Source organism: Crocuta crocuta, unplaced genomic scaffold (assembly GCF_008692635.1).
Source record: "Crocuta crocuta isolate KB4526 unplaced genomic scaffold, BGI_CrCroc_1.0 scaffold209, whole genome shotgun sequence".
Lineage (NCBI taxonomy): Eukaryota > Metazoa > Chordata > Mammalia > Carnivora > Hyaenidae > Crocuta > Crocuta crocuta.
In genome coordinates, this window is record NW_027551566.1 from 2,814,143 (window position 1) to 2,837,641 (window position 23,499).

The following is a 23,499-nucleotide window of genomic DNA, read 5'->3' on the forward strand; positions in this document are numbered from 1 at the left end:
GGTTAGGAGCTGATGATAAATCAACCACCAGTCCTGCTGATTCTTGTTCTGCAGTTTCTTCTGGCACCTTCCATTGCTCTCTCGCTTTGCTGCTACAACCGAGGCAGAGTGGCACTGGTCTCAATTCCCTTCCCTTGTACCAGAATTCTGTGTCCATCCCCTTTCCACAGCCTCCTGGTGGGCAGAAGGATTTCTCTGCCTCCTAGATTTGGGCTTGGCCATGTGATATGCTATAGCCAATGGGATATTAGTGGATCAAACCAAACACAGGTTTGAAACATACTTCCATTATTGAGATGACCTCTTGTGCCTTTTATCCTGCAAAGAATGTGTCTCAGGAAGTCAGTGGTCCAAAAAGGAAGAGAGACAGAGGGAACAGTCCTGTCTGAAGCTTGGAGCCAAACCTAGATCAGCCAAACACCTGTCACCTCACAGACACATGAATGGGAAATATATGATAATGTATGTTTGCTGCTGAATTTGGGGAGAGTTTGTTATACAGATTATGGTAGTGAGAGCTAACTGATACAACTATCCTAATCTAGGTCACTATATATTTTTTTCTCCTGCAAATGTCTCATAACTGGTCTTATCTGGCTCCAATGCTTTCTCTATATGGTAGTCAGAATCTTTTTTCTAAAATGCACATGCAATCATACCACTCCCTCCCTCATACCTTTCATTTTTCCACTGCCATGGCTCTAGCTCACTGTGTCCTTTAGCACATAACTCCTGTCTCCAGTTTCATCCCAGCCATTCATCCCTCCACTTTGTCACTTCCTGCCCTCACCCTCTACCCCCAGCCTAGGCGCTACCCTCAGGTCCTTCGGGATGCGAAGCTTTCTTGGATCTTGGTCTTCTACAAGCTACTCCTCCTGCTGGATAAATAATCCTCACGTTCTTTACTTGCTTAGCTCCAGATAATCTCAGATTTTCAGAATAAGCATCACTTCCTTATAAGAACTGGAAATCCCAAATCCCTGCCACATACCTCACAACATCACACTCTGGGCACACATCACACTTTGTTTTGGAATTGCTTGTATAACTGTCTCCTTCCAGACGATACAGCTCAAGGGGCACAGGACAGTGTCTGGCTTGCTCACTAAGGTGTTCCCCAATGGTGGTTACCAGCTTAGCACACAGTAAGTGTTCAATGTTTCATCAGAAAAAGAATGAGCTGGACAGAGAGTGTGGGATAAGAATGTTTCTGATCACCAGGGCAACTGGATGGCTTACTTGGTTGAGCATCTGACTCTTGGTTTCAGCTCATGTCATGATCTCATGGTTGTGGGATTGAGCGCTGCATTGGGCTCCATGCTGAGCATGGAATCTGCTTGATTCTCTCTCTCTCTCTCTCTCTCTCTCTCTCTCTCTGTGTGTGTGTGTGTGTGTGTGTGTGTCTTCTGCTTACTCTCTCTCTCAAAATAAGTGAACTTTATTTTAAAAATGTATTAAGAAAAGGAAAGTTTCTGATCACCTCTTATTTTTCCCTCTGTAGATTCTAGAGTTAGGTGGACTCCTGCTTGGAAAAAACACAGACTCTCCCTCTATTACTTTGTCGATTCATTTTGTATTTTTAAGCCCTAGCTCAGAGATCTGAGTTTTGTCCTGGTTTCCTGGAGCCTTCCTGGTGACTTTCTTAATTCTGTTAGAACATGTGGAACAGACATTCATTGCCAAAGTGGTATAAGAGGTGCTCATTTTCCAAACTCTGGCTTTCAGAAATATTTATTTCAGGCACCTTAGGTAGCTAGCTGGCTTCTAAGCAAACCACAAATGCTAAGAAATGTCAAAATCTGTAAAACTGCTTTTATCCCACACTATCAAATGCCTGAAACTAATATCATGCACAAAACAGCTGTCTTGATGGTAATTATCCAATAATTATGACTTGGAAACTCTACTTGAGATGGAAAAATTGCTTCAGAATTGTCAGCAGGTCCATCGTGAGGGCAGGAGAGGCCATTAAACCCACCCAGGCTTCTTGATTCTGATGTGAGAGCGGTCATGGGGTTACCGCTATGCTAAGTGAAAGGAGGCCCCTGGGTGTTCTTCCAGAAATGAAGCCTCTCTCTCAGGAAAAACTGGAGGTGTAGAAGAGGGAAGACAAAATGCTCATGGCAAATCAACACTTAAGTTTGTGCTTTTTTCATGAGCCTGGAACTATTTTTCCAAGCGAGTTCTGCATTGTGGAATGAAGTTATACAGAGTCCCCAAATGTGGCTGGGCATTGGGGACTGGATGGGGGCCTGATGAAAGCCAGGTGGGGACTCAGGAACTGAATAAATGGGTTAATCTTCAAGGAAGGATACAGAACGTTTCCTCCAGCCTTTATTTGGAAAACCATGTAGACATATAATGAACATGGGCCTAGAGAAGTGAGGAGTTTAGCTGCCAGAATGCCTGTGAGACTTACGGAATAGGAATCTGGTGATGAAGAGTGGTCTTTTTCCTCCAAGTCCTTCTTTTTCCTCCTTCCCTTCCTTCCCTTCCTTCTCTTCCTTCTTTTCCCTCCCTTCCTCCCTTTCTCTTTTTTTCTTTTTTTGAAAGAGATAGAGCACGAGCGGGGAAGGAGCAGAGAGAGAGGGAGAGAGGGTCCCAAGCAGGCTCTGAGAGGTCAGTGCACAAAGCTCTACATAGGTCTCAAATCCATGAAACCACAAGATCATGACCTGAGTCTAAATCAAGAGTCAGACGCTTAACCAACTGAACCACCCAGGCACCACAGATCCTTCTTTATTTACGTAAAGCTGTAGGGCTCATTTTAGTCTTATAAGCAGACCCTATCCTCTCTTCTAGCAGAGATTCAAATTCAGGGATGGATCTGGTCTAAAATCCTACCCAGCGATGACCCTTACACTCCTGTGCCCTCAGCTGTGCATGGCAGCACTGTGGCACCTTTGCTTTGGGCAATATGCTCCTCCCTCCTGCTTTGGTCTCTGGTGTTTTGGAGGGAGAAAAAAGTCTCATTGTCTTCTCTCTGCTATTTCTGGCTGTGACAACCTCTCTTAAGCTTGGTCGCTTGATCTGCAAAAGAGAACTTGGGACAGCAGTGCACTAAGAGTGAAACTCATGACCCCTGTCAACCTCACCCCTGTATTTCTATTGCCTGGCTTCCCTTCTATTATAAGATGCAGCAAGCTTCAATGCCTTGGCACTTGCAGTCTCCTTTGTATACAGTGCTCCCCCTGCCTTCAGACACCCAGCTCTTTTTTAACATTCACTCCTCAGCACAGAACCCACCTCCTTGTCCAACAAATCCAGAGTGACGTATGCTGCCCACTCTATCACATCACTGTCTTCATAAAGCTTTTGCTCTTCCAAGTTAGCACACTCACTCATGGATTGTCTGTCTCCCCTAACCCCGGTGCACATTCTATTTTTTTTTAAATATTTTTTATTTTTATTTTTTTCTAGGAGAGAGAGAGAGACAGCGTGAGCAGGGGAGGGTCAGAGAGAGAGGGAGTCACAGACTGAAACAGGCTCCAGGCTCTGAGCTGGCAGTCAGCACAGAGCCGACGCGGGGCTCGAACCCACGAACCACGAGATCATGACCTAAGTGAAAGTCGGACGCTTAACCGACTAAGCTACCCAGGCGCCACCCCCGCTCCCACGGTGCACATTCTAAAGGTTGGGGGGTGTGTACTCTACCTTGTTTGTTTGTGTTTCCAGCACTTTGCCAAGTTCTTGGCACATAGAGGCTGCACAATAAATGCTGGTTGAAGAAATAATCCTTGCCTTATGTAACTGCCAGCAGGATTAGATGAGGCTATGTGGGCCTGGTGTCCCTAGAGGGCCTGGCACATGGTAGGTACTCAATGAATGTTAAGCTATTCTTCTTGCTATTTTCTCCCGACCACCCTTCTCTCTTCTCAGGTCAGCCTTTTCCTTCATTCTGTTCTACTCATATGTCTTTTACCCTAGGTGGTAAAGTTAGGATCATCTATCCATCCATCCATCTATCCATGCCTTCATGCATCCATCTATCCAACAAATACTTGTTGAGCACATTCTAAGTACCAGGCACTACCAGCCATGGAAGGTACTATAAATGCATAACATGGATACAGTTCCTGCCCTCAGGAGATCACCTGTCTTGGGGGGTACTCAGACAAAGGGGAAAAGGTGAGGTATGATGGGAAGTGCTCAAAAATACAGGAATGACACCTGACCCAAGCTTGGGAGATCACAGTAAACATCCAAGTCAAGCCTGAAAGATGAGCTGGAGAAAGACGAGAGAAGCCTCTTGTAATGGCCCCTTTACCTCTCCTATGAGGTGCTCTGGTTCTAGATGGCTATATTCTGGGACCCCTAGTTTCTAGGAAAACCAAAGCACACAGTTTGGTTGGGCAAAATCCTAGGCCACTATTTTGGTCTACCATTACTAGGCAAAGACATAGTCTATACAAGTGAAGTCTCCCAGAAAACTGAAGTCTACCTCTCTACTGGCCAGCAACCATTTTTGATAAAAATATTTCATAACTTTTTCTTGATAGAATCAATAGCATTCATATAAAGTTTTTTTTACCTGAGGTGAGATATGGCAAAGCTCTTAGGAGCTATTGATGTATGTGGAATTTCTTGCTGCTACCATTGAGGAAATAAAATTTATTCTCTATTTAAACAAGTAAAATGTCCCACTTATGTGCATGAGGGCAAAGGGCACAGTATGAATGGCAAACACAAAGTAGACATGGTGCTACACTCAGACTCTAGTAGCAGGCAGATGCTATGGGCATATAACTATCAGACAAGGCAAGAAACAAAATGGACCAACAGGGACATGGAGAAGAGATTATTACACAATTTGCAGCATGGGGCTGTGTATGGGCAGCACTTGGAAGGGCTAGAGACCCAGGCATGTGGTCAGGACTTGGGGTGTTCTTTTGCTTATGGGATTTCATCCTTGTTGGGTGCCCTCTCAGTCAAAGAGATCAAACTATCTGAGTAAAATACAAAAAATTAGCATTTTAAGAATGCTGCTAGGCTCTAGGATGGTTTTGTTGTTCTGTCTCTCCTTAATTCAGCTCACCTGGCTGTCCTTTCTTGCTTCTTGACCATTTACCTTTTAGTTCTGACATAGTTAGGCTCAATAATTTTCCTGATAAGATTTTCTACCTATAAAATACAGAATTCTAGACTACAGAGCCTTAATTAAATATAATCACTGGCTTCCTAATAGCCCCTAAGTTGTGAATACTACTGAAAAATAAGTAGACATCTTTCCAAAGACAAACAGATGGCCAATAGACACATGAAAAGATGTTCAACATCATCCATTATCAGGGAAATGCAAATCAAAACCACAGTGAGATATCACCTCATATCTGTCAGAATGGCCAAAACCAACAAGACAAGAAATGACAAGTATTGGCAAGGAGGTGGAGAAAAAGGTGTGCTTGTGCATGATTGGTGCACATGTAAATTAGTGTAGCCACTGTGAAAAACAGTAAGGAAGTTCCTCAAAAAAAAAAAAAACAAACAAAAAAAACAGAAATACCATATTATCCAGTCATTCCACTATTGGATATTTATACAGAGAAAACTAACTTAAAAAGATATATGCACCCCTTTGTCTAATGCAGTATTATTTATAATAGCCAAGACATTGAAGTAACTAAGAGTCCATCAACAGATGAATCAATAAGGAAGATGTAGTGTGTATATATAATATGTATAAATATATATATGGACTGAGTAAGCCACAGGAATAAAAGGCAGAGATAAAAGGCAGAGCATAAGGAATACAGTCAATGATATTATAACAGCAATGTAATGGGGCAGATGGTAGCTACACTTGTGGTGAACAAGGCGTTATGTATAAACTTGTCAAATCATTAAGTTGTACGCCTGAAATTAAGGTAATATTGTGTGTCAGCTATACTCAAATTTAAAAAAAATAATAAAAGGGAGTGCCTGGGAGGTTCAGTTAGTTAAGCGTCCAACTCTTAGTTTTAGCTCGAGTCATGATCTCACTGTTCCTAAGTTTGAGCCCCACATCAGGCTCTGTACTAGCAGTGCAGAGACTGCTTGGGATTCTCTCTCTCTCCCTCTCTCTCTTCTCTCTAATAAATAAATTTAAAAATTTTTTAATTAAAAAATAAAAAATAAGTTAACAAATATTTTCCTTTGAATTTTAAAAGTTCAAAATGAAATCTTTTCAACACATGGTGCTGAAACAACCATATGTCTTCATGCAAAAGAATGAAGCTGGACCCCTACCTCACACCATATGCAAAAAATCTTGATTTCCCTGAGATTCATACACTCTTTATAGATTATATGATTGATTTTGTGCTTTCAAAAGAGAGCACTACTTTGTTGTTGTTGTTGTTGTTTACAAATAGTTTATTGTTAAGTTGGTTTCCATATAACACCCAGTGCTCATCCTGACAAGTGCCCTCCTTTGGATGTTTGTATCCTGGAAATAAAATGAAGATCTCTCTGGAATGGAGTACAGAAATAGAAGCATTTGGAAGAAAATGCAACATTACACGTCTTTCTCCAATTTTCTGACCAAACGTTTCCCCCAGAAGCCCTCTCTTGTGTGCCATGCCTGCTGATCACAGAAGTGGTCTGTTTCTACTCCTATCTTTCTCCCTCCACTTCAGTTAAGGGTGAACTTCAACCACAGGATTAGATGTGCACAATCCCAGCAGAATGACCAGAGCGACCCAATTATGTCATGTACAGATGGAAAACATGAATTTGGGCCAAACATCTAAAAGTGCCTGAATTTTGTCTTCATTAAGTCACCCTGTCACTAAAGTCAGGGACCTGAAAAGCATATGTTTTCATGACTGTGGGTGTTTAATTTTCTGTTCTCTGAAGAATGTTGGGAGAATTTCCAAAGGACAGGAAAGGAGGGCAGATCACTGGGGCTCATTTATGGCAGTCACTGTGCCTTGCTAAGCTGGGATTTCAGGCCTGATATCCATGTTCAGTCAGGGAGATTTCAAAGCTGTGGGGGAGGAGCTGGATTATTTACAGGATGAATTTTGAGTTGTTGTTGTTGTTTTTTGAAAGGATTTGATTTCACGTTATATGATTATACCTGTTCTAACCACAGTAAAGAAAAAAATAAACACAATGGATCTCTGGTACACTGGAAGGATTTGCATCTCCAGCTCCTGTCTGTCAATCCCTCCCTGGAGAGAGTCCATATGGTAAGAGTCTATTATTTATGAATCAGTTTTCCAGGTTATTTAGAGCACCGTTTCTTTTCATCTTTTTGCTGCCTGCTTTCTTTTTTAAATGTTTTATTTATTTATTTAAGGGAGAGTGCCAACAGGGGAGGGGCAGAGACAGAAGGGGACAGGGGATCTAAAGTGGGCTCCATGCTGACAGCAGTGAGCCTGATGTGGGGCTTGAACTCATGAACCACGAGATCATGGCCTGAGCCAAAGTTGGCTGCTCAACTTCCTGAGTCACCCTGGCGCCCCTTGCTGCCTGCTCATAGTCACTATTCTCTGGTCTTCACCAGAAGAAACAAAAAGTAACTGAAATTCACACAGGTCTGAATTTTACTTCTTTGTAACTTTGATAAGTGGGGAAATGAAACAGAGGAATACACCAGGTGGATCTGCTGGTGAACTCAACAGATCCACAACCAGTGCTGTAAGCTGGGTTAAGGTGTACAGAAGCCAGGCAGAGTCCAGGGTGCTGGTGAAGACAGGATCTAAAGATGACCAGGAAATGAGAGACAGGGCATTGCATTTAGCAAAGCGAGAGCCTGTGGAGGGAGGGAAACACCCAAGACTGGGTATGACTGAGTAATGATAGAGGGTCTTGAGTAGTACTTTGAAGCAAGTTAGGCTGTGCTGTTCCCATTACATTTAACACTCTTGTCATGGCTCAAGTATGTACATGCCCCATACTGTGTGCCATGAGGAAGCTCACCCTCATGCAGCTTCGTCTGGTTAGAATGTCAGTGTAAAGCCTGTTTTAAAAAAAAAAAAAGAATTTTTTGGAAAATAGCCTCAAATGTAAATACCAGTTTTATGTAGAGTTTTTTTTTCAGAATGTCAGAGTAAAGCCTGTTTAAAAAAAAAAAGAATCATTTGGGAAAATAGCCTCAAATGTAAATACAAGTTTTATGTATAGTTTTTTTTAGATGTCTAGAATTTATAAGAGTGATGCACAAAGATGTGTGTTGCATCATTATTTATAACAGTGAAAATCTTGAAGCAAGATGTGTCTAACAGCAGCATGGCTAAAGAAATTTTGGTGTAACTAAAGAATATGAGGTTGTCTTTAAAGATGATGTTTCTAGTGAGATTTTAAGGAAAAGTGTTTGATATAACAAGAAGTATAAAAAGCAATGCACATAACTGTACAGTGAAGTTTCAACTATGTAAACCAATACAGAAAGGAAAACATGCTGAAATATTAAGAACTGATAGTTATGGATTGAATTATGCATGATTTTTATCTTATCCTCTGAACCTGCAGTCTCACAGGCAGCCACAAGCCATATGTGGCTGTATAAATTGAAATTAATTAAAATAAAACAAAAACAAAAAACTCCAAGTCTTCACTTGAATAAGCCACATTTCAAGTTCTTAAAAAAATCTGATTATATTTGACAGTACAACATAGAACACCTCCATCATTATAGAAAGTTCTATTGAGCAGACACTGCTCCAGAGTTTTCTCTAATTGGTTTCTCTAATTTTTGATGAAGAACATGCACCATTTTTATAATCAGAAAAAAAGGAAAAACAAAGTCAAGTTAAGCTGACTTGATTGTAGAAAAACCCAGGAGATTATCTGAGGAATGGCAAAACAGAAGCAAGGTGACTTGTATTTTAAGGAAGCTACTTTAATGAGAGAGATTCAATATAATCAATAATAGTGTTCTCAACTTGGTTACAGGAAAAATGGATTAACGGGGAGCTGCAGGGACCACATATGACTCAGAAAAAGGAGCTGAAAGAGGCAGGGTTGGTTGGTGAGCCCCAGGGTGGTTCTCATGACAGAAAGAAGAGCCCTATGATACGGGTTGATGCCTCAGACAATAGCAACTCAACAGGTCCCATAAAAGGTTATCCACCATACCCTCTTTCTTGTTTGGCTCCCACTTACAACCAGACACTCCAGACTTTAGAGCCTGCTAGTGTCCATTGACATCTTCATTGCCTCTCCTTCCGGGGTGCACAGCTAACCGAGTATCCTGGATCCTTCTTGCATTTATGTGGGAATGTTTGACTTATTTGGACAATGGGTGGGAGCAGAGAGGACATATATGATCTTCAGTTCTCATCACAAAACCATATGCATAATCTTCCATGCCCTTGCTTTCTCTGTTTCTGTGTGTCTATCAGAGAAGGACTCCAAGATGGTAGAACCACAGGATGGAAATCAGCCCTAGTCTGAGTCTCTGTCTAAAGAGCCATAGGAGCTGCTAGGATGGAAATATCTGCAAGGGATTTGGAGGAAGAAATCAACATTTGTTGGGCTGCCCCAGTGAAATGTTGGGGGTGTTTGTGATATAGTAGTAGTGATACATATCTAACATATAAATTCTAATTTGATCTTCTATACAGAATGTGTTAATGCAGCAGGTCTGGTAACTTAATCCTTGCATGCCTCTAGGGTAGCCCACCTAGAATGATGATGGATCCTCAGCCAATCCCCAAAGAACGTGGCCTTTGGAATATTCTTTGTGTTACTGATGAATGATGTTGTTTTGTGCTCCAAAAGCAATGGGGCATGCAAGCTTTATGGTGTATATCTCATGTCTATGCTAGAATTCTGAGTTTTGCAGGAGCCTGCATCTGACCTCTCTGGATTTCTGCTGATGCATTTCACTTTTCTGCTGCTTTTACTCCATTTCCTTTGCTATAATAAACCTTGGCCAGGATTAAATCCTGCTACTGAGTCCTGTGAATACTCTTGGTGAGTCAGTGAACTTGTGGGTAGTCATGGGGCTCCCCAAATACCTCCCAACCAATGGAGGTACAGGCTCTAGTTATGGAATGAAGAAGTCATAGGGATGAAAAGTACAGCATAAGAGAATATAGTCACTGGTATTGTCATAGTGTTGTATGGTCACTACACTTGTGATGAGCACAGCATAACATACAGATTTGTCAAATCACTACTTTGCACATCAGAAACTAATGTAACATTGTGCGTCAACTACACTTCAATTTAAAAAAAAAGAAACAAACATGGGGTGCCTGGGTGGCTTAGTCGGTTAAGCGTCCGACTTTCGCTTAGGTCACGATCTCGCGGTTCGTGGGTTCGAGCCCCGCGTCGGGCTCTGTGCGGACTGCCAGCTCAGAGCCTGGAGCCTGTTTCAGTCTGTGACTCCCTCTCTCTCTGACCCTCCCCTGCTCACGCTGTCTCTCTCTCTCTCTCCTAGAAATAAATAAAATTTAAAAAAATATATTAAAAAAAAGAAACAAACAGAGGGTCCTGGGTGGCTCAGTCCAGTTAAGCATCTGACTCTTGATTTTGGTTCAGGTCATGATCTCACAGTTCTGGAGATCGAGCCCTGTGTTGGGCTCTGTTTTGACAGCATGGAGTCTGCTCAATATTCTCTCTCCCTGCCTCACTCTGCCCCTCACCATTGCATGCATGCACACAAGCTCTCTCTCTCAAAATAAATAAATAAATCTAAGGGAAAAAAAGAAACGCAAAAAACCAAAACCAAAACCCAAAACATCTCCCACATTAAGGTCTTCACATAGGAAAACAGAACACAAATAGTCCAGAATAAGTATGTTTTCTATCTTGCACGTGTATATCTTACTACCATCTGTTGACATTCTAGCATATCCATCAAACTCTTGTGAATTTGGTTGATGTGAGTCCCTTCATCAGTGCCTGACTGACAACAGTGTCACTCATAAAAATCTTATAAAGATTGTCTGTAATCCTATGACCACCCAATGAATGATGTCCTTTCAGGGGCCAATCTAGATGACATTTCTTCAGTGTCTCCTACTTGCATCACTTAACATGGAGTAAGATGAAACAAGTTCAAGGGCCATGAGTGAGATAAAAACAAAAGGTGTGCAGAGATCCCATTTTGTGATGGGGTCCAGAATGGAATCCTGAACAAAGTGGCAATAGAGACACCCCTGGAAGAAAGGACATTATTTCAAATGGGACAAGTGACAGGGTGTGTGCATCTTAGGCAGGAAGGGAAATGTAGGGCATCTTCAGGGACAGGGACTCTGAGGGGTGCTAGCTTGGCTTTATGCAATGTCAGAGGCGGCAGGTAGCTTGGGAAGTATGATGTTTAGGGTGCACTGCTGGGGGCTATTGAAGAATTGGTCTTTCTGGTGGACATATATCTGTTTACATTACAATTAGCCAAGGCTCAGTGGTCCTTATTCCTGGGCTTCAGGCCCAGGATTAAAACTCATGTTGTCGAAAAAGCATGCCATTCTCCAACATGCCAAATCCATCTCTGCCTCAGGACCTTTGCACTGACTGCTCCTTTTGCCTGGAATGCTCTGTCCTGCTCCAATTTCCCCATGGCTGGCCCTCTCTAGTTATTTAGATCTCATCTCTAAAGCCAGCTTCCCCGCAAGGCAATGTGGCCCCTCTCACCATGTCATTACCCAATTTCATTGACAAATGAAATTTGTCACTCCTTAGAACATATTCTGCCTCTTTCCATTCCTTTGTGCTTATCTTTACTCTCTGGTGAAACCTCTCAGTCAACACCAAACTTCACATGAACCCAAAACCACATGGACTTTCTGTATGAATTTTGATTTCATTGGAACTGGCAGGACACTGGTAGTTTCCCTAGTTCAAACTACCATTTATCAAACAACTTTGAAAACAACTCTCATTGGATATGAGCCACAATATTTTCTGCAGGATATACAGTTACTTAACAAATTTTGCAGCTAGACTAAGGTAACACTCAGTAACACACTGAGAGAAGCACTCAGCACTGGGTTGGGTGTAAACACTTTGGGGGCATGCTATCCTTTTCTTCCTGCATCTAAGCAAAAGTATTGAACTGTAGTTTCTCCCTGAGTCCTCAGACAGTGTCTAGGACAGGGGTGCCATTATCAGAGGGGGAACATTTTAAGAGATTGGGAAAGAGAGCCAGACCATCTGGGTCAATCACCTGCAAATCTACCTAAGGTCATAATCAGCTCAGCCTTGAGAAACAACACGGAGGCCATCACCTTGGGTCTGACTATTGCCAGATCCCTGGCAGAAAGGGCCTGTTATATTTTGTGTCCCTTCCTTCGCGAATGAAATCATTTTGCCTATAAAGCAAATATACCAGACAGGGGTATTGTATGATAGCCTAGGGGCCAAATCTGGCCCACCTCCTGTTTTCACATAGCCGATAAGTTAAGAATGATTTTATGTTTTTCAGTGATTGAAAAAAAATGCAAAGAATCATAGATTCTATGTCCTGACATATAAAAATTGTATGGAATTCAAATTTCAGTTTCTATACATAAAGTTTTATTGACACAGCCACACTCATTCATTTGCACATAGTCTCTGGCTGCTTTCAGGCTACAGGAGCAGGGGTGGATAGTTGTGACAGAGACCGTCTGATCCTCAAAGCCTGATGTGTCACCATCTGGCCCTTTACAGAAAAAGTTTGCCAGCTCTGTTCTTGAATGCTGAATGTGCCCACAAGCCTGACTTTGGAAAGACTTGGATAAGAAGGAGTTTGTTTGCCCCTCAACATTAGTAATATTGCATCTCCTTTGCTCTGAAAACAGTGTCTGTGTAGAAAACCCACTTACATAGGATCCATAATCCACAGCCAGGGTCTGCAAGGCCCATGGGAGACCAAGGCCAATGAGGATATCAAACACGTTGCTCCCAATGGAGTTGGACACAGCCATGTCTCCCATGCCTGCAAGGATAAGAGGTTACTTGGGTTAGAATGGAGATCTCAGGGCAGTACAGGGAACCCCCGAGGGACTCTCTCAACCCTTTGGTCCGAGAGCCAGAGACTTAGCTGGTAGGTCTGCTAGCTCATTTGCTAGGTGAATCCCTTCCCAGACCATCACCTGTATTTTCAGTAGTATATGTATCTTCAGTAGACTGGAATGGAATACAAAAGAATGGAATAGAATGAGATACACATTCTACTGAGCTCTTGATTTTTACTTCAAACATGATCATGGCTAAATGTGAATGATTCCAAATACCAAATATAGTTCTAAGGATTCTGAAACACCTTTATGCAAAGGAATAAACTTGACAGTTCTGTTAAACCTCTCATGAGCTCACCAACCCATATATTTTAGTACCATATCCCAACTTCGCTACACTGTTCTCAATTCTTCTAAATAATTGAGCACTATTAAGAAAAATAATGTGGAGCACCTGGGTGGCTCAGTCGGTTAAGCGTCCAAGTCCTGATTTCTGCTCAGGTCATGATATCATGGTTTTGTGAGTTTGAGCCCCATGTTGGACTCTGTATGCTGACAGTGTGGAGACTGCTTGTGATTCTCTTTCCTTCTCTCTGCCTCTCCCTCACTCATGCTCTCTCTGTCTCTCTAAATGAATGAATTAATGAATGAATGTAACCAGTAAAATTTCCTGATTACTTCTAGGGGATACTACGCTAAGTGTTATAGCTGCACATTGTGTTTGTTAAAAACAAACCAGGCATATAAATTAGAGTGGGTGCCAGGGAAGGGCATGGCCATCTGGAAGGAGCGTCCACCTGTGAGCTTGGCTTTGAAGGAGGGGAGGGACTGCCGTAGTCTGATGACTGACCTGTGGCAACCACCACTGTCAAGGGTACTGCAGCTCAGCAGACCTTAGGTTATGGGTTTGTCTTCTCTAAGCTTCAGTTTCCCTAATCCATAAAATGGGGGTATGATCTTCCCTACTCCATGTAATTGTTTAAATTAAATAAGATAACATACCCAAACTGCTTTGCTCGGTGTGTGGCACTCAGCAAAGGTTAGCTATCATTACATTTATTACTATTTTTAATAATAGAAGGACGGTAATACAACCTTCAGAAGGGGATCTGGGTGTTACCTAGAAAACATCTCTACCTTTCTTAAGGGTAGATCTTCCGGCTTATTTCCCTGTTATTTTGATGCCAGTTAGCTTTTTGACCAACACAGCACTGAGTCACCCATCACCCTGGTAACTGCTATGCGGGTGCCCCAAAGCTCTCCCTGCCTACAGGGAAGCCTTCCTTCCTCCCCCATCCCTGCCCCCATCTAACTGGAGGCCTCACCTTGTCTGGCCACGATGAGGCTGGCCATGCAGTCGGGCACACTGGTTCCAGCTGCCAGGAAGGTGATCCCCATGATGACATCAGGAATCCCCAGTGTGTAGCCAATGATTGTGACCTGGATGAGGCAGGAAGAGGTGGTGAGCAGGGGGCCTGTGCCAGCCCAGCCCGCTCGTGGATCCTCTGCCCAGCAAACAGAAAAGGTTGCAGATTGGCTAGTCTGCCAGGGAGTAATGTCTGCTTTCTGTATCAGTGAAAAGGGTAAAGAACATTGCATGGAGCAGACCAGGACTACAGGTCAGGAGACCAGGGTGCAATGATGGAGCCCAAGTTTTCCAACCAAAGACTGGCATTTTATACATGTTCCTTTCAGGTGAGGCAGCCGTCCTAAGACAGGAGAAACAGTTTCTGGCAAAAGGTGATACTGGGACAGAATATTTGAATTTAGGATGGTCTTGGGAAAGAAATCCAGAATGGATGACCGCCATCTTGTGCTGGCAATTTGAGTATCTGAGCTCAGAGCTGCACAACTATAACTCACAAGAACTTAAAGCTTGGGAAAATTGTCCACACTATACTTGCTTATGTTGATTTAGTACTCAGGCACCGTGCTAAGTGATGTTCATGGGTTTTAACTTAATAAAGTCTCACAACAACCCTACAGGGTAGGTGCTAGATTACCTCCACTCTTCAGATAGGAGCGGAGGCCCTGCTCAAGGCACTTGTGCTGGTCAGTGAGAGGGGGCGCTTTATGGGGACAGGCTCCTCTGCACAGGCAGCCATCAGCATTTGCATAGAAAGGGTTAAGCCAGAAGGCAGAAACAGGTGCTACCCAGGCAGTGCTTGCATTATGCAAATGAGCCCATTCTTGGCACCTGATTTCCTGGAGTGGGGAAATAAGAGAGGCAGGCAGTTGGAGAGACTAGCTGTTGAGGGGCCATCGGTTAAATGGAGGTAACTGGAAAAAGAAAGCAATTCCCCATATGCTGGCGTAAGGAGTGGTCAACCTGCAGGAGCAGAGATGATTAGGTCATTTTAGTATGCCACCTGAGTGCCTTCGCTTTCTAGAAAATTAAGAGAAACACAAACCATGTGTTGTAAATAGCGCACTCTCTTTTCAGCTCTCCCCCGCCTCTCCACCCCACTGTAAGAGACACCTATCCCTGACTTGACTCCAAAGGTCACAGTCGCTCCTTCCCCATCCAAAGGTTTGCGGGATGTTAAACCTGCTGGGGTACCTGGCTTCCCCCTCTCAAATCAGAAAATGCACTTCATTTCCATTCCGTGCAGAACTGATTTGGGGAAGGTGTCGGGCTTTCTGCCTCTCACCCTCCAGGGAGGAAAGTGAGATGCACTTGTTCCCAGGAGCCTTTTGTGAAATGGAGCTGGCCAAAGTGTGTTTCTCCCTTCTTATCCCTCAGCTGGGTCCCTGCAGGAATCCGGTTTGGCTCGGTGGTATCTGGCCTGGAACAGAGCTGGAGTTCCTGCTCTTGTGAGTGTTATTATTACTATGCTTGTGGTTTTGTCTGGAGTTTGGGGAACCGATTCTCCAGGTGGCTGGGACCAAGTCTCATATTTCTCTTTGTGTTCTCCCTTACTCTCGGCCATTTCCCAGGACTGAGAACCTTCAGCAGGGTGGAAGGAGGAAAACGGCGGGGGGGGCCCCAGGCCACTTGGTAGGCTTGTAGGTGGGTGGACCTGGGAAAACCAGCCTGCACGTGAAGGTTAGAAACACCAAAACTATTCCTCAAACCTGGAACAGAGATGGCACCCAAAAAATATGTCAAATAAAAGAATCAATGATTCCTGGATGGAGGAGAAACCCTACCAGATTTGGGTTGAAAAACATCTGTAGGGGCGTCTGGGTGGCTTAGTCAGTTAAGTGTTTGACTTCAGCTCAGGTCATGATATCTTGGTTCCTGAGTTGGAGCCCTGCCTTGGGCTGTGTCGACAGCTCAGAGCCTGAAGCCTATTTAGGGCTTGCTTTGGGCCTGCTTTAGGCCTGCTTTGGATTCTGTGTCTCCCTCTCTCTGCCCCTTGCCTGCTCACATTCTGTCTCTTTCTCTCGCTCAAAAGTAAATAAACATTAAAAAAAATTGTTGATGTTGAAGGCAAAGGATAATTTGTGAGTTAACTGTCAGGTTTACAAATTTGCGATGATTTCTGAAATGATCTCTTCAGAACCCTTTTTTAGCTCTTGGGTTTAATTCTCCAGAATTTATATTACATTTCTGTCCAACTCTTAACCCAGATTAATTTAGATTTGAACAGCTTTTCATTTCTGCCTAACTCCACTTTGACTGGACTAGGTTTGCTCCCCAGTTAAAAAGCGGAGTTGTAAATGGGCAATGCATTTGGGATGGTTGTGTTTCCTTAAAATGGCTTTGGGGCAGAGGCTCTTTTGAGCCATAACCGCACAACCAATGCCAGTACTTGAATCATTGTTTTAGCTTCAAAAGGGACCCTTGAGTGGTCACCAGGTCTAATGACCTTATTTACTGGTTGACAAAACTGAAAATTAGGGGAAGTGACTGTGACAGATGGGATTATTACTCCCCAATTCTTCAGGCCTTTCCTTCACGCCCTTTGCCTGTGGCTCTGCTGTCCTTCCTGCTAGTATATGTGCTGCCGAAGTGAGCACTGTCCTTCCTGCTAAAGGCGGAGTATATTCTCCCCACTCCCATTGATGTTGGGCACAAGTCACCAGCCAAGGCCCTAGGAGGCACCTTCATGTTTCCACCAGTCCTCTAGCATTCCAATGATCCATTATGAGAAGGACATTCCCTGGGTAGCCACGGTCCCAAGGAAAATGAGCAAACATGGGGTAGACATGAAACCCACCCACAGCTTGAACCAAATGTAACCATGCTGTAGCTGGAAGCAGAACTGCTCAGTCATCGCCTGCTACGGTGACTCAAACCACAGTCAACCTGCAGATACGTGAGCAGAAGGATAAATTCTTGTGATTCTAAACCACTGAGTTTAGGGGTGGTTTGTTAGGCAGCTTATTAAGGTAATAGCTGACTGATGCAGTTACTGGGCCGAAACTGCACTCCCTATTCCCCTTTGATTGAGCGTATTCTTCCCTCTAAAGAGATCTAGCAATGCTGCGGGGTCCTGACTCCACTCACCATCCACACCATCATGTAGGAGAAGGCTGCAATCCATAACGTGGAGGAAGCAAATGTCACCATGAACCATTTTTCCCAGCGTGGCTTGTTGCAGTTGGGTACAGTGAAGTATAAAACAAAACTCAGTGGCCAGGTGAATGCCCACTTCACTGTTTCCAGTTTTCCAGCTAAGAGGATAAAAAAGGCAAAAAAGAAATTAGTTAACTTCCTCTCTCTGTTTTACCAGCCCTCCATGCTGCTTGCCCCAGACATTTACAGCCTAATTGATGGCCTGGGAAATAAAACTTATTATGTTGTTCTTTTCATAAAAGACACAAATGTCTTCCACCAGCAATGAAACCTGGTGTACAAAACCCAGTAGAATAAAAAAAAGTTATGAACTGCTCACCTGCTAGTTAGGCACCCAAATGATAGATACTTCTGAGTACACAGGGTGGGGGAGATGGTTTGGTAAATGGGGCCAGGTGGGAAAGGACGAGGAAGATTCTCAGACACAAAGGGAGGGGAGTGTGGGGGGTGTGGGTGAAGGTGGGGGAGGGGAGGCAGGAAGACCAGCAGTCAGCCTGGGGTCTGTTCTCCCCATGGTTAGATAACAAAATCTTTACAGATTATAAAGTGTCAGTGGTCACAGCGCCATCTAGTGGAATAGCTCAACATTGTCAACTCACTGAAATCTTGAAAGATTTGAAAGCTCTCAAAGTTGTCAAAACACTGCTTGGGTGTTTGTATCTCAAGCTGATACGAATTTGCAAATTAGTCATTGATTTCTGTCTCTCTAAATACCTGCTGCCAGGAACAAGGTGATGGATTGACCAGTGATGACCTGATCCTATCATCTCTGTGTTGTCTGAGCACGGTGTTTCAGAGATACCCATAAATGCTTATTTTGGTGACTCTATTGCCATGAATCCCTTGTCGCCTCAGATTTGACAAACATATCAGTTCTCATTTGGCCTTTGTTATAATCCTGCTTAACTCCTAACACCTTTGGTAAGAAATGCATTGTATACATTCCCTTTTCCAATGGAACACGTCCACCTTCCAGAAAGTTCCCTGAGCCTCTTTCCAGTCTGTCTTCCACCCGTTGCCACCATAGTTTAGTTTTTCATGTTGTCCACCTTCAAGTAAGGAAAATCATATGGTGTGTGATTTTAGTCAACATGCGTTTTGAGATTCATTTGTGTGTCAGGAATTCATTCCACTTAGATTGCTGTATAGCCTTCTATCCTATGGATACACAACTTATTATCCATTCTCCTGTGGATGGGACTTTGGGATTGTTGCCAGTTCTCAGGTATTACAACTGAAGTGTCCATGAGCATTCTTGTATACTTTTTTCTATGGGCATGTTTTTATCTCTCTTTGGTGAAGACCCAGGAATAGAATTGCTGAGTCAGAGGGTGAGTGTTTTTTCTAACTTTGTATGAAACTGTAGAGCAGTCTTCCAAAAATGATCATCCCATTTTATATTCCCACCAGAGTTAAGGAGGTATTTTTAAAATGATACTTTGAACGATGATTAATAAAGTGCTAAATGAAATTTATTTTGTAACTTTATAGTGGAATCCAGCACTTTCCCAGTTAGCTGCTACAGGATGGGGACAAATGCCACAGACACTAGGGACTGTTTGGCCAGATTTCAAAGCAAGAAAGCCGTTGGAGGATTTTTGTGAGCAGTTTTAAAAATGCTGTAGAATCTAGAACATAGTCAGACCCTTGGATCCCAAAGGCATCCTGGGGTTCTGCATGCTGCTAAATCCTGTAATGTGGTGATGTCACTTACATATCTGGGGCTCCGGGGACCCCCTCACTGGCCTTCTAGTCTTCTTGAGGCCCCCACACAGAGAGACTCGGTGCAGTTTGAAATATGCACACTCCATCAAAGTTACAAAGAAATACACCAATGGGAAGAGGAATGACTGCCCTCTGGCTCTGTCATCCTTCAGAAATTCTTCAGAAAATTAAACAAACAAAAAAAGAAATCGGAACTTATGAGTGTAGGAGCTTAGAAAATGATATTACGTACAGCTGCAAGCAGTGCATGTTAGCACCAATGAATCTTGAGTTTTCTCCTCTCGGCTGCTTTAGAAAATTCTGTCTTGACTCTGGGGGGCCTTATATATAGAAAACAGTTTTCTGTTTCATGATATAGATGCTTTATGTGAATTATGGCTCTACTGTAACAGGAACAAATATACAGTAGAAATTCAATCAGTATGGGGTGCCTGGGTGGCTCAGTTGGTTATGCGTCTGACTTTGGCTCAGGTCTCATGATCTCACAGCTCGTGTGTTCGAGCCCTGAATTGGGCTCTGTACTGACAGCTCAGAGCCTGGAGCCTGCTTCAGATTCTGTGTCTCCCTCTCTTTCTGCCTCTCCCCTGCTCATGCTCTATCTCTGTCTCTTAAAAATGAATAAACATTAAAAAAAAAGAAAAGAATCTGTCAGTATAATCAAGAATGTAATGTAACTAAAACAGCTCCTAAGCAAACCAAGTGATAGAGAAATGTGCTTTTTAAGGGATTTTGAGGAGCAGGAGCAGTCAGATAAGAAACATTCTTATATTTTGGAGTATTCTTTTCAGCCTTTTTTCTTGTGAAAGTGTGTTTCCCTACATCCACATGTAAATGTTTCTATTTCTGTTAGTCAATGATAAGGCTTTCTTCATGCAAGGGATAAGAATATATGTACAACTTATACTCTGCATAGGTGTAAATAATTTCATATATGCCATAAGAATTTAACCACTATGTATATTATATGCACATATAAACACAGTGATGTTAATGCATGTGCATTCTCAGCTGGCTTAAATTTCCACTTCTAAATAAAAAGGTAAAAATGGCTTCCTTTCCTCTTGCATCAACAGTATTTCTGGATATTTCCCCATCTTTTCATGCATTGCTATGTGGTGCAAACAGAACCCTCCAGGGATAGGTTTATTCCTTCATTTAACAAATATTTATTGAAAGCCCCTCTGCCAGAGTGTGCCAGGTGCCGCTTTGGGTTTTGAGGCTATAGCCATGAATGAAGAAAACAAAACTCTCTGTGCATGAACCCGATGTGCCAGTGATTATGTGATTTCTCGGAAGTCAGCCAGGGGACATGAAGCGGGGACTCTGAGCATTACAGCATCCCTTTGAGTGTGACTTGGCTCCAAAGAGCAAAGGATCTGTTATTTTGTTTTTTTGTTTTAATTTTTTGGTCTTTATTTTGAGAGACAGAGACAGAGAGCGAGTGTGGGAGGGTCAGAGAGAGAGGGAGACACAGAATCTGAAGCGGCTCCAGGCTCTGAGCTGTCAGTACAAAACCTGATGCAAGGCTCGAATCCACAGACTGTGAGATCATGGCCTAAGCCAAAGTCAGACACTTAACCAACTGAGGCACCCAGGTGCCCCACAAAGGACCTGTTCTTAAGTTATATTCCTTATTGACATTTTAAAGAAGCTTAATTCTATTGAGAAGAAAAAAATCATTGCTCATCATTATAGGCCTAGATTAAATATATCAATTTGTTCTAATTATACAGGCAAGAAAAATGTACACTGTTTTAGAATGGAAAATCTAGAAAAGTTTAAACAAGAATTCCACTTATGATAAATATACTCAAATTTCAGTGTACTTCTATTCAGTCTTTTTTCTGTGGAAGTATGTCTGCCTATGTACACATGTAAACATTTCTATTTTTGCCAGTCAACAGTAAGGTTTTCTTCATGCAAGAGATAAGAATATATGTGCAATGTATATGTATATATATGCACATAGACATATACTGTGCATAGGTGTATATAAAACATATATACGATATGAACTTAGCCTATACACATATTATATGCACATATAAAAACACAGGTATGTTAATATCTGTGCATATATCATATAAGCATACAAGACAGTATACAAATGTATATTATATATGAATAAACACATTAGATGTATACATTATATCAACATGTGCACACTGCACATATATGCACATACTTGTATTTGTGTATGCATACATATATGCACACACAATGTATGAGTGCACACATACAGACATCATAGATATGCCTATATTTACATATTTCCACATAATTTCTTAATTACTAATTGTAACTGCTCATTATAGTCAAGTTCTGGAGAGAAGAAAGCCCTACAGTTGTGACAGGAACACAGACAGCCCACGCCCCTACATTACTGTGAGAGGGGAAAATGTCCCCACCGTGTGGCCAGATCTTTTTCAGGCCAAAGGAACTTAGTGCAGAGGAACCGGATGTGGGGCTCCCCAGACTGAGTCCTCCCAGCTCCTTGAGTGGCCTCTGTTGGCCGCACTGCTTGAAGAGGTCTCCCTGCCCAAGGCAGGGCCTGCTGGAGACTCAGTCCCCTAGCCTCCGATGCAAGTTCCTGAGTCCAGGAATGAAGTTTGGCCTCAGTTGGTGCAAGGGGACAGAGGATAAAAGTTGGACAATCTCCCCACTCTCCATGTCAAAGGCAGACCCTGGCTCTGAATGAGGCTTCCCTAAGGCTCAGGGGAACTGTACAGATCACCGGTGTGACTCCAGGGTGCTACCCCTCACTGCCTCGGGTATGGCCCACAGACAAACAGCACCAGTGTCATCTGTGGGCTTGTTATAAGTGCAGAATCTTGGGCCTCCCACCAGAGCCTGCATTTTATCAAGGGTGGCCAAGGTGAAGACCTTGGGATTCCACTTACTGTCTTGGAAGCTCAGGGGCGGGGGGCAGGAATGAAGCAGAGACCCTGAGGAGTGGCAGGACCAGGCAGGCATGGTTTCTCCTCTCATGTCCGCGCTTCCAAAGTGTGCAGGGGCCTGAGGTGGGCTTCATGAACCCATGCCTACAGCCACATCTCTTAACATATGAGGAGACCAGATGATGTAGCTGGAAGCCCCAGGCCTCCTCATCTGCAACTAAGCCCAGAGATGAGGAGGGAAGGTGAGCAACAGTTATAAGGCACCTTGAAACCTCAGGGTTAGGCCTGGCATTTATCCCATTCAGGTTAGAAAAACAAAACAAGTGATCCGAAGAGGGCCCCCCTTTGTCCCACTAAGTAATGAGCCTCAGTTGTGGAAGCCAGTTATCTGGTGTCACACATGTGTCTTTAGTGTGAGGTAGATGGGTGCACTTGGGGCTTTTGGGAGGCCAACATGGCCCCTTAGAGACTCTTCACTTGGCCTGAGAGCTTTCATCAGTGAAACTTTAGCAAAACAGTTACTTTTAGAGCTTGGTTATGGGCTGCCAGTGGTGAACTCTGAAAGCAAAGGCTGGGCTGGGCAGAATTTTAGATGTAGGCTTCCGAGAGTCTATGCCCTGATTCTCAGAACCTGCGGAGGCCAACCCACCAGTTCTGTGACTATGCTCTGCTGGGTCATAGCACTGACTCCCTCACAGGGAAATTATGCAGTTGGGCTTGATCTAGGCCCCACAAAAGCTGAAAGGGAGGGCCAAGAGATTAGAAGTGTGCAAAGGACCCAAAGTACCATTGCTGATTTGAAGAAACCAGGCCTTCAAGAGCAGTGAGCAACCCCCCGCTGACAGCCAGCAGGGAAAGTGGACTCAGCCTTACAACCCACAAGGAACCGGATTTTGCCAACAGTCTGCATGTATCTGGGAGTGACTGTCCCCAGGGTTTCTGGGAAAGACTAAGCCCTGTCTGCACCCCCAATATGGCCTTCAGAGGGTCTGAAACCCAGCCATGCTGTTTTAAGCCACTAAATTTGTGGTGACTTGTTATGCAGCAATAGAAAATGAACACAAACGTTCATAAGGGAGAAAGAGTGGGGCCTGGTCACTTCATCCTTAAAATGCTTTTGTCCTGGCTGATAGGGAAGAAGGTCGCCAAGAAATATAGCCAAAGGTGGCAAAATGGGTAAAGAGCCAGTATACTTTTTTTTCCAATCAAGATAATCTTCTAACAAGTAATGATTTAACTCTGGCTGGGCAGTTCAGGACTTTGGGGTATAGGATCTGAGTGAGTATTCTCTAGTTAGTTTTGGTAAACATTTGATGAAGTTTAGATCTGAGGAACCCTGAGGGGGCATAGGAGAGCAGCTCTGGTCCTAGTTTCACTTGATGTCACCTTGCATCTGAAAATAACACAGAACTCTGAGACTCCACACCCACATCCCATCATTAAATGGCCTTTCAAGTGTGTCAAGCAATCCTTCCCCAGAATT

The 23,499-nt window shown here is 43.3% G+C and overlaps 1 protein-coding gene and 1 long non-coding RNA gene across 2 annotated transcripts in view; one reads left to right on the plus strand and one right to left on the minus strand.

Annotated features, from left to right (window-relative positions):
- SLC24A3 (solute carrier family 24 member 3) overlaps positions 1–23,499 on the minus strand; it is a 491,381-nt gene that overhangs the window by 15,356 nt on the left and 452,526 nt on the right. The window contains exons 13-15 of the mRNA XM_077750215.1: positions 17,326–17,492; positions 14,198–14,312; positions 12,738–12,850 (exon numbers count right to left, since the gene is read on the minus strand). Coding sequence (XP_077606341.1) covers positions 12,738–12,850; positions 14,198–14,312; positions 17,326–17,492 — 395 coding nt within the window. The remainder of the gene's footprint in view (positions 1–12,737; positions 12,851–14,197; positions 14,313–17,325; positions 17,493–23,499) is intronic.
- LOC144220072 (uncharacterized) overlaps positions 14,525–23,499 on the plus strand; it is a 32,118-nt gene continuing 23,143 nt past the window's right edge. Inside the window, exons 1-2 of the long non-coding RNA XR_013331608.1 lie at positions 14,525–14,567; positions 15,616–15,686. This is a non-coding gene — a long non-coding RNA (uncharacterized LOC144220072). The remainder of the gene's footprint in view (positions 14,568–15,615; positions 15,687–23,499) is intronic.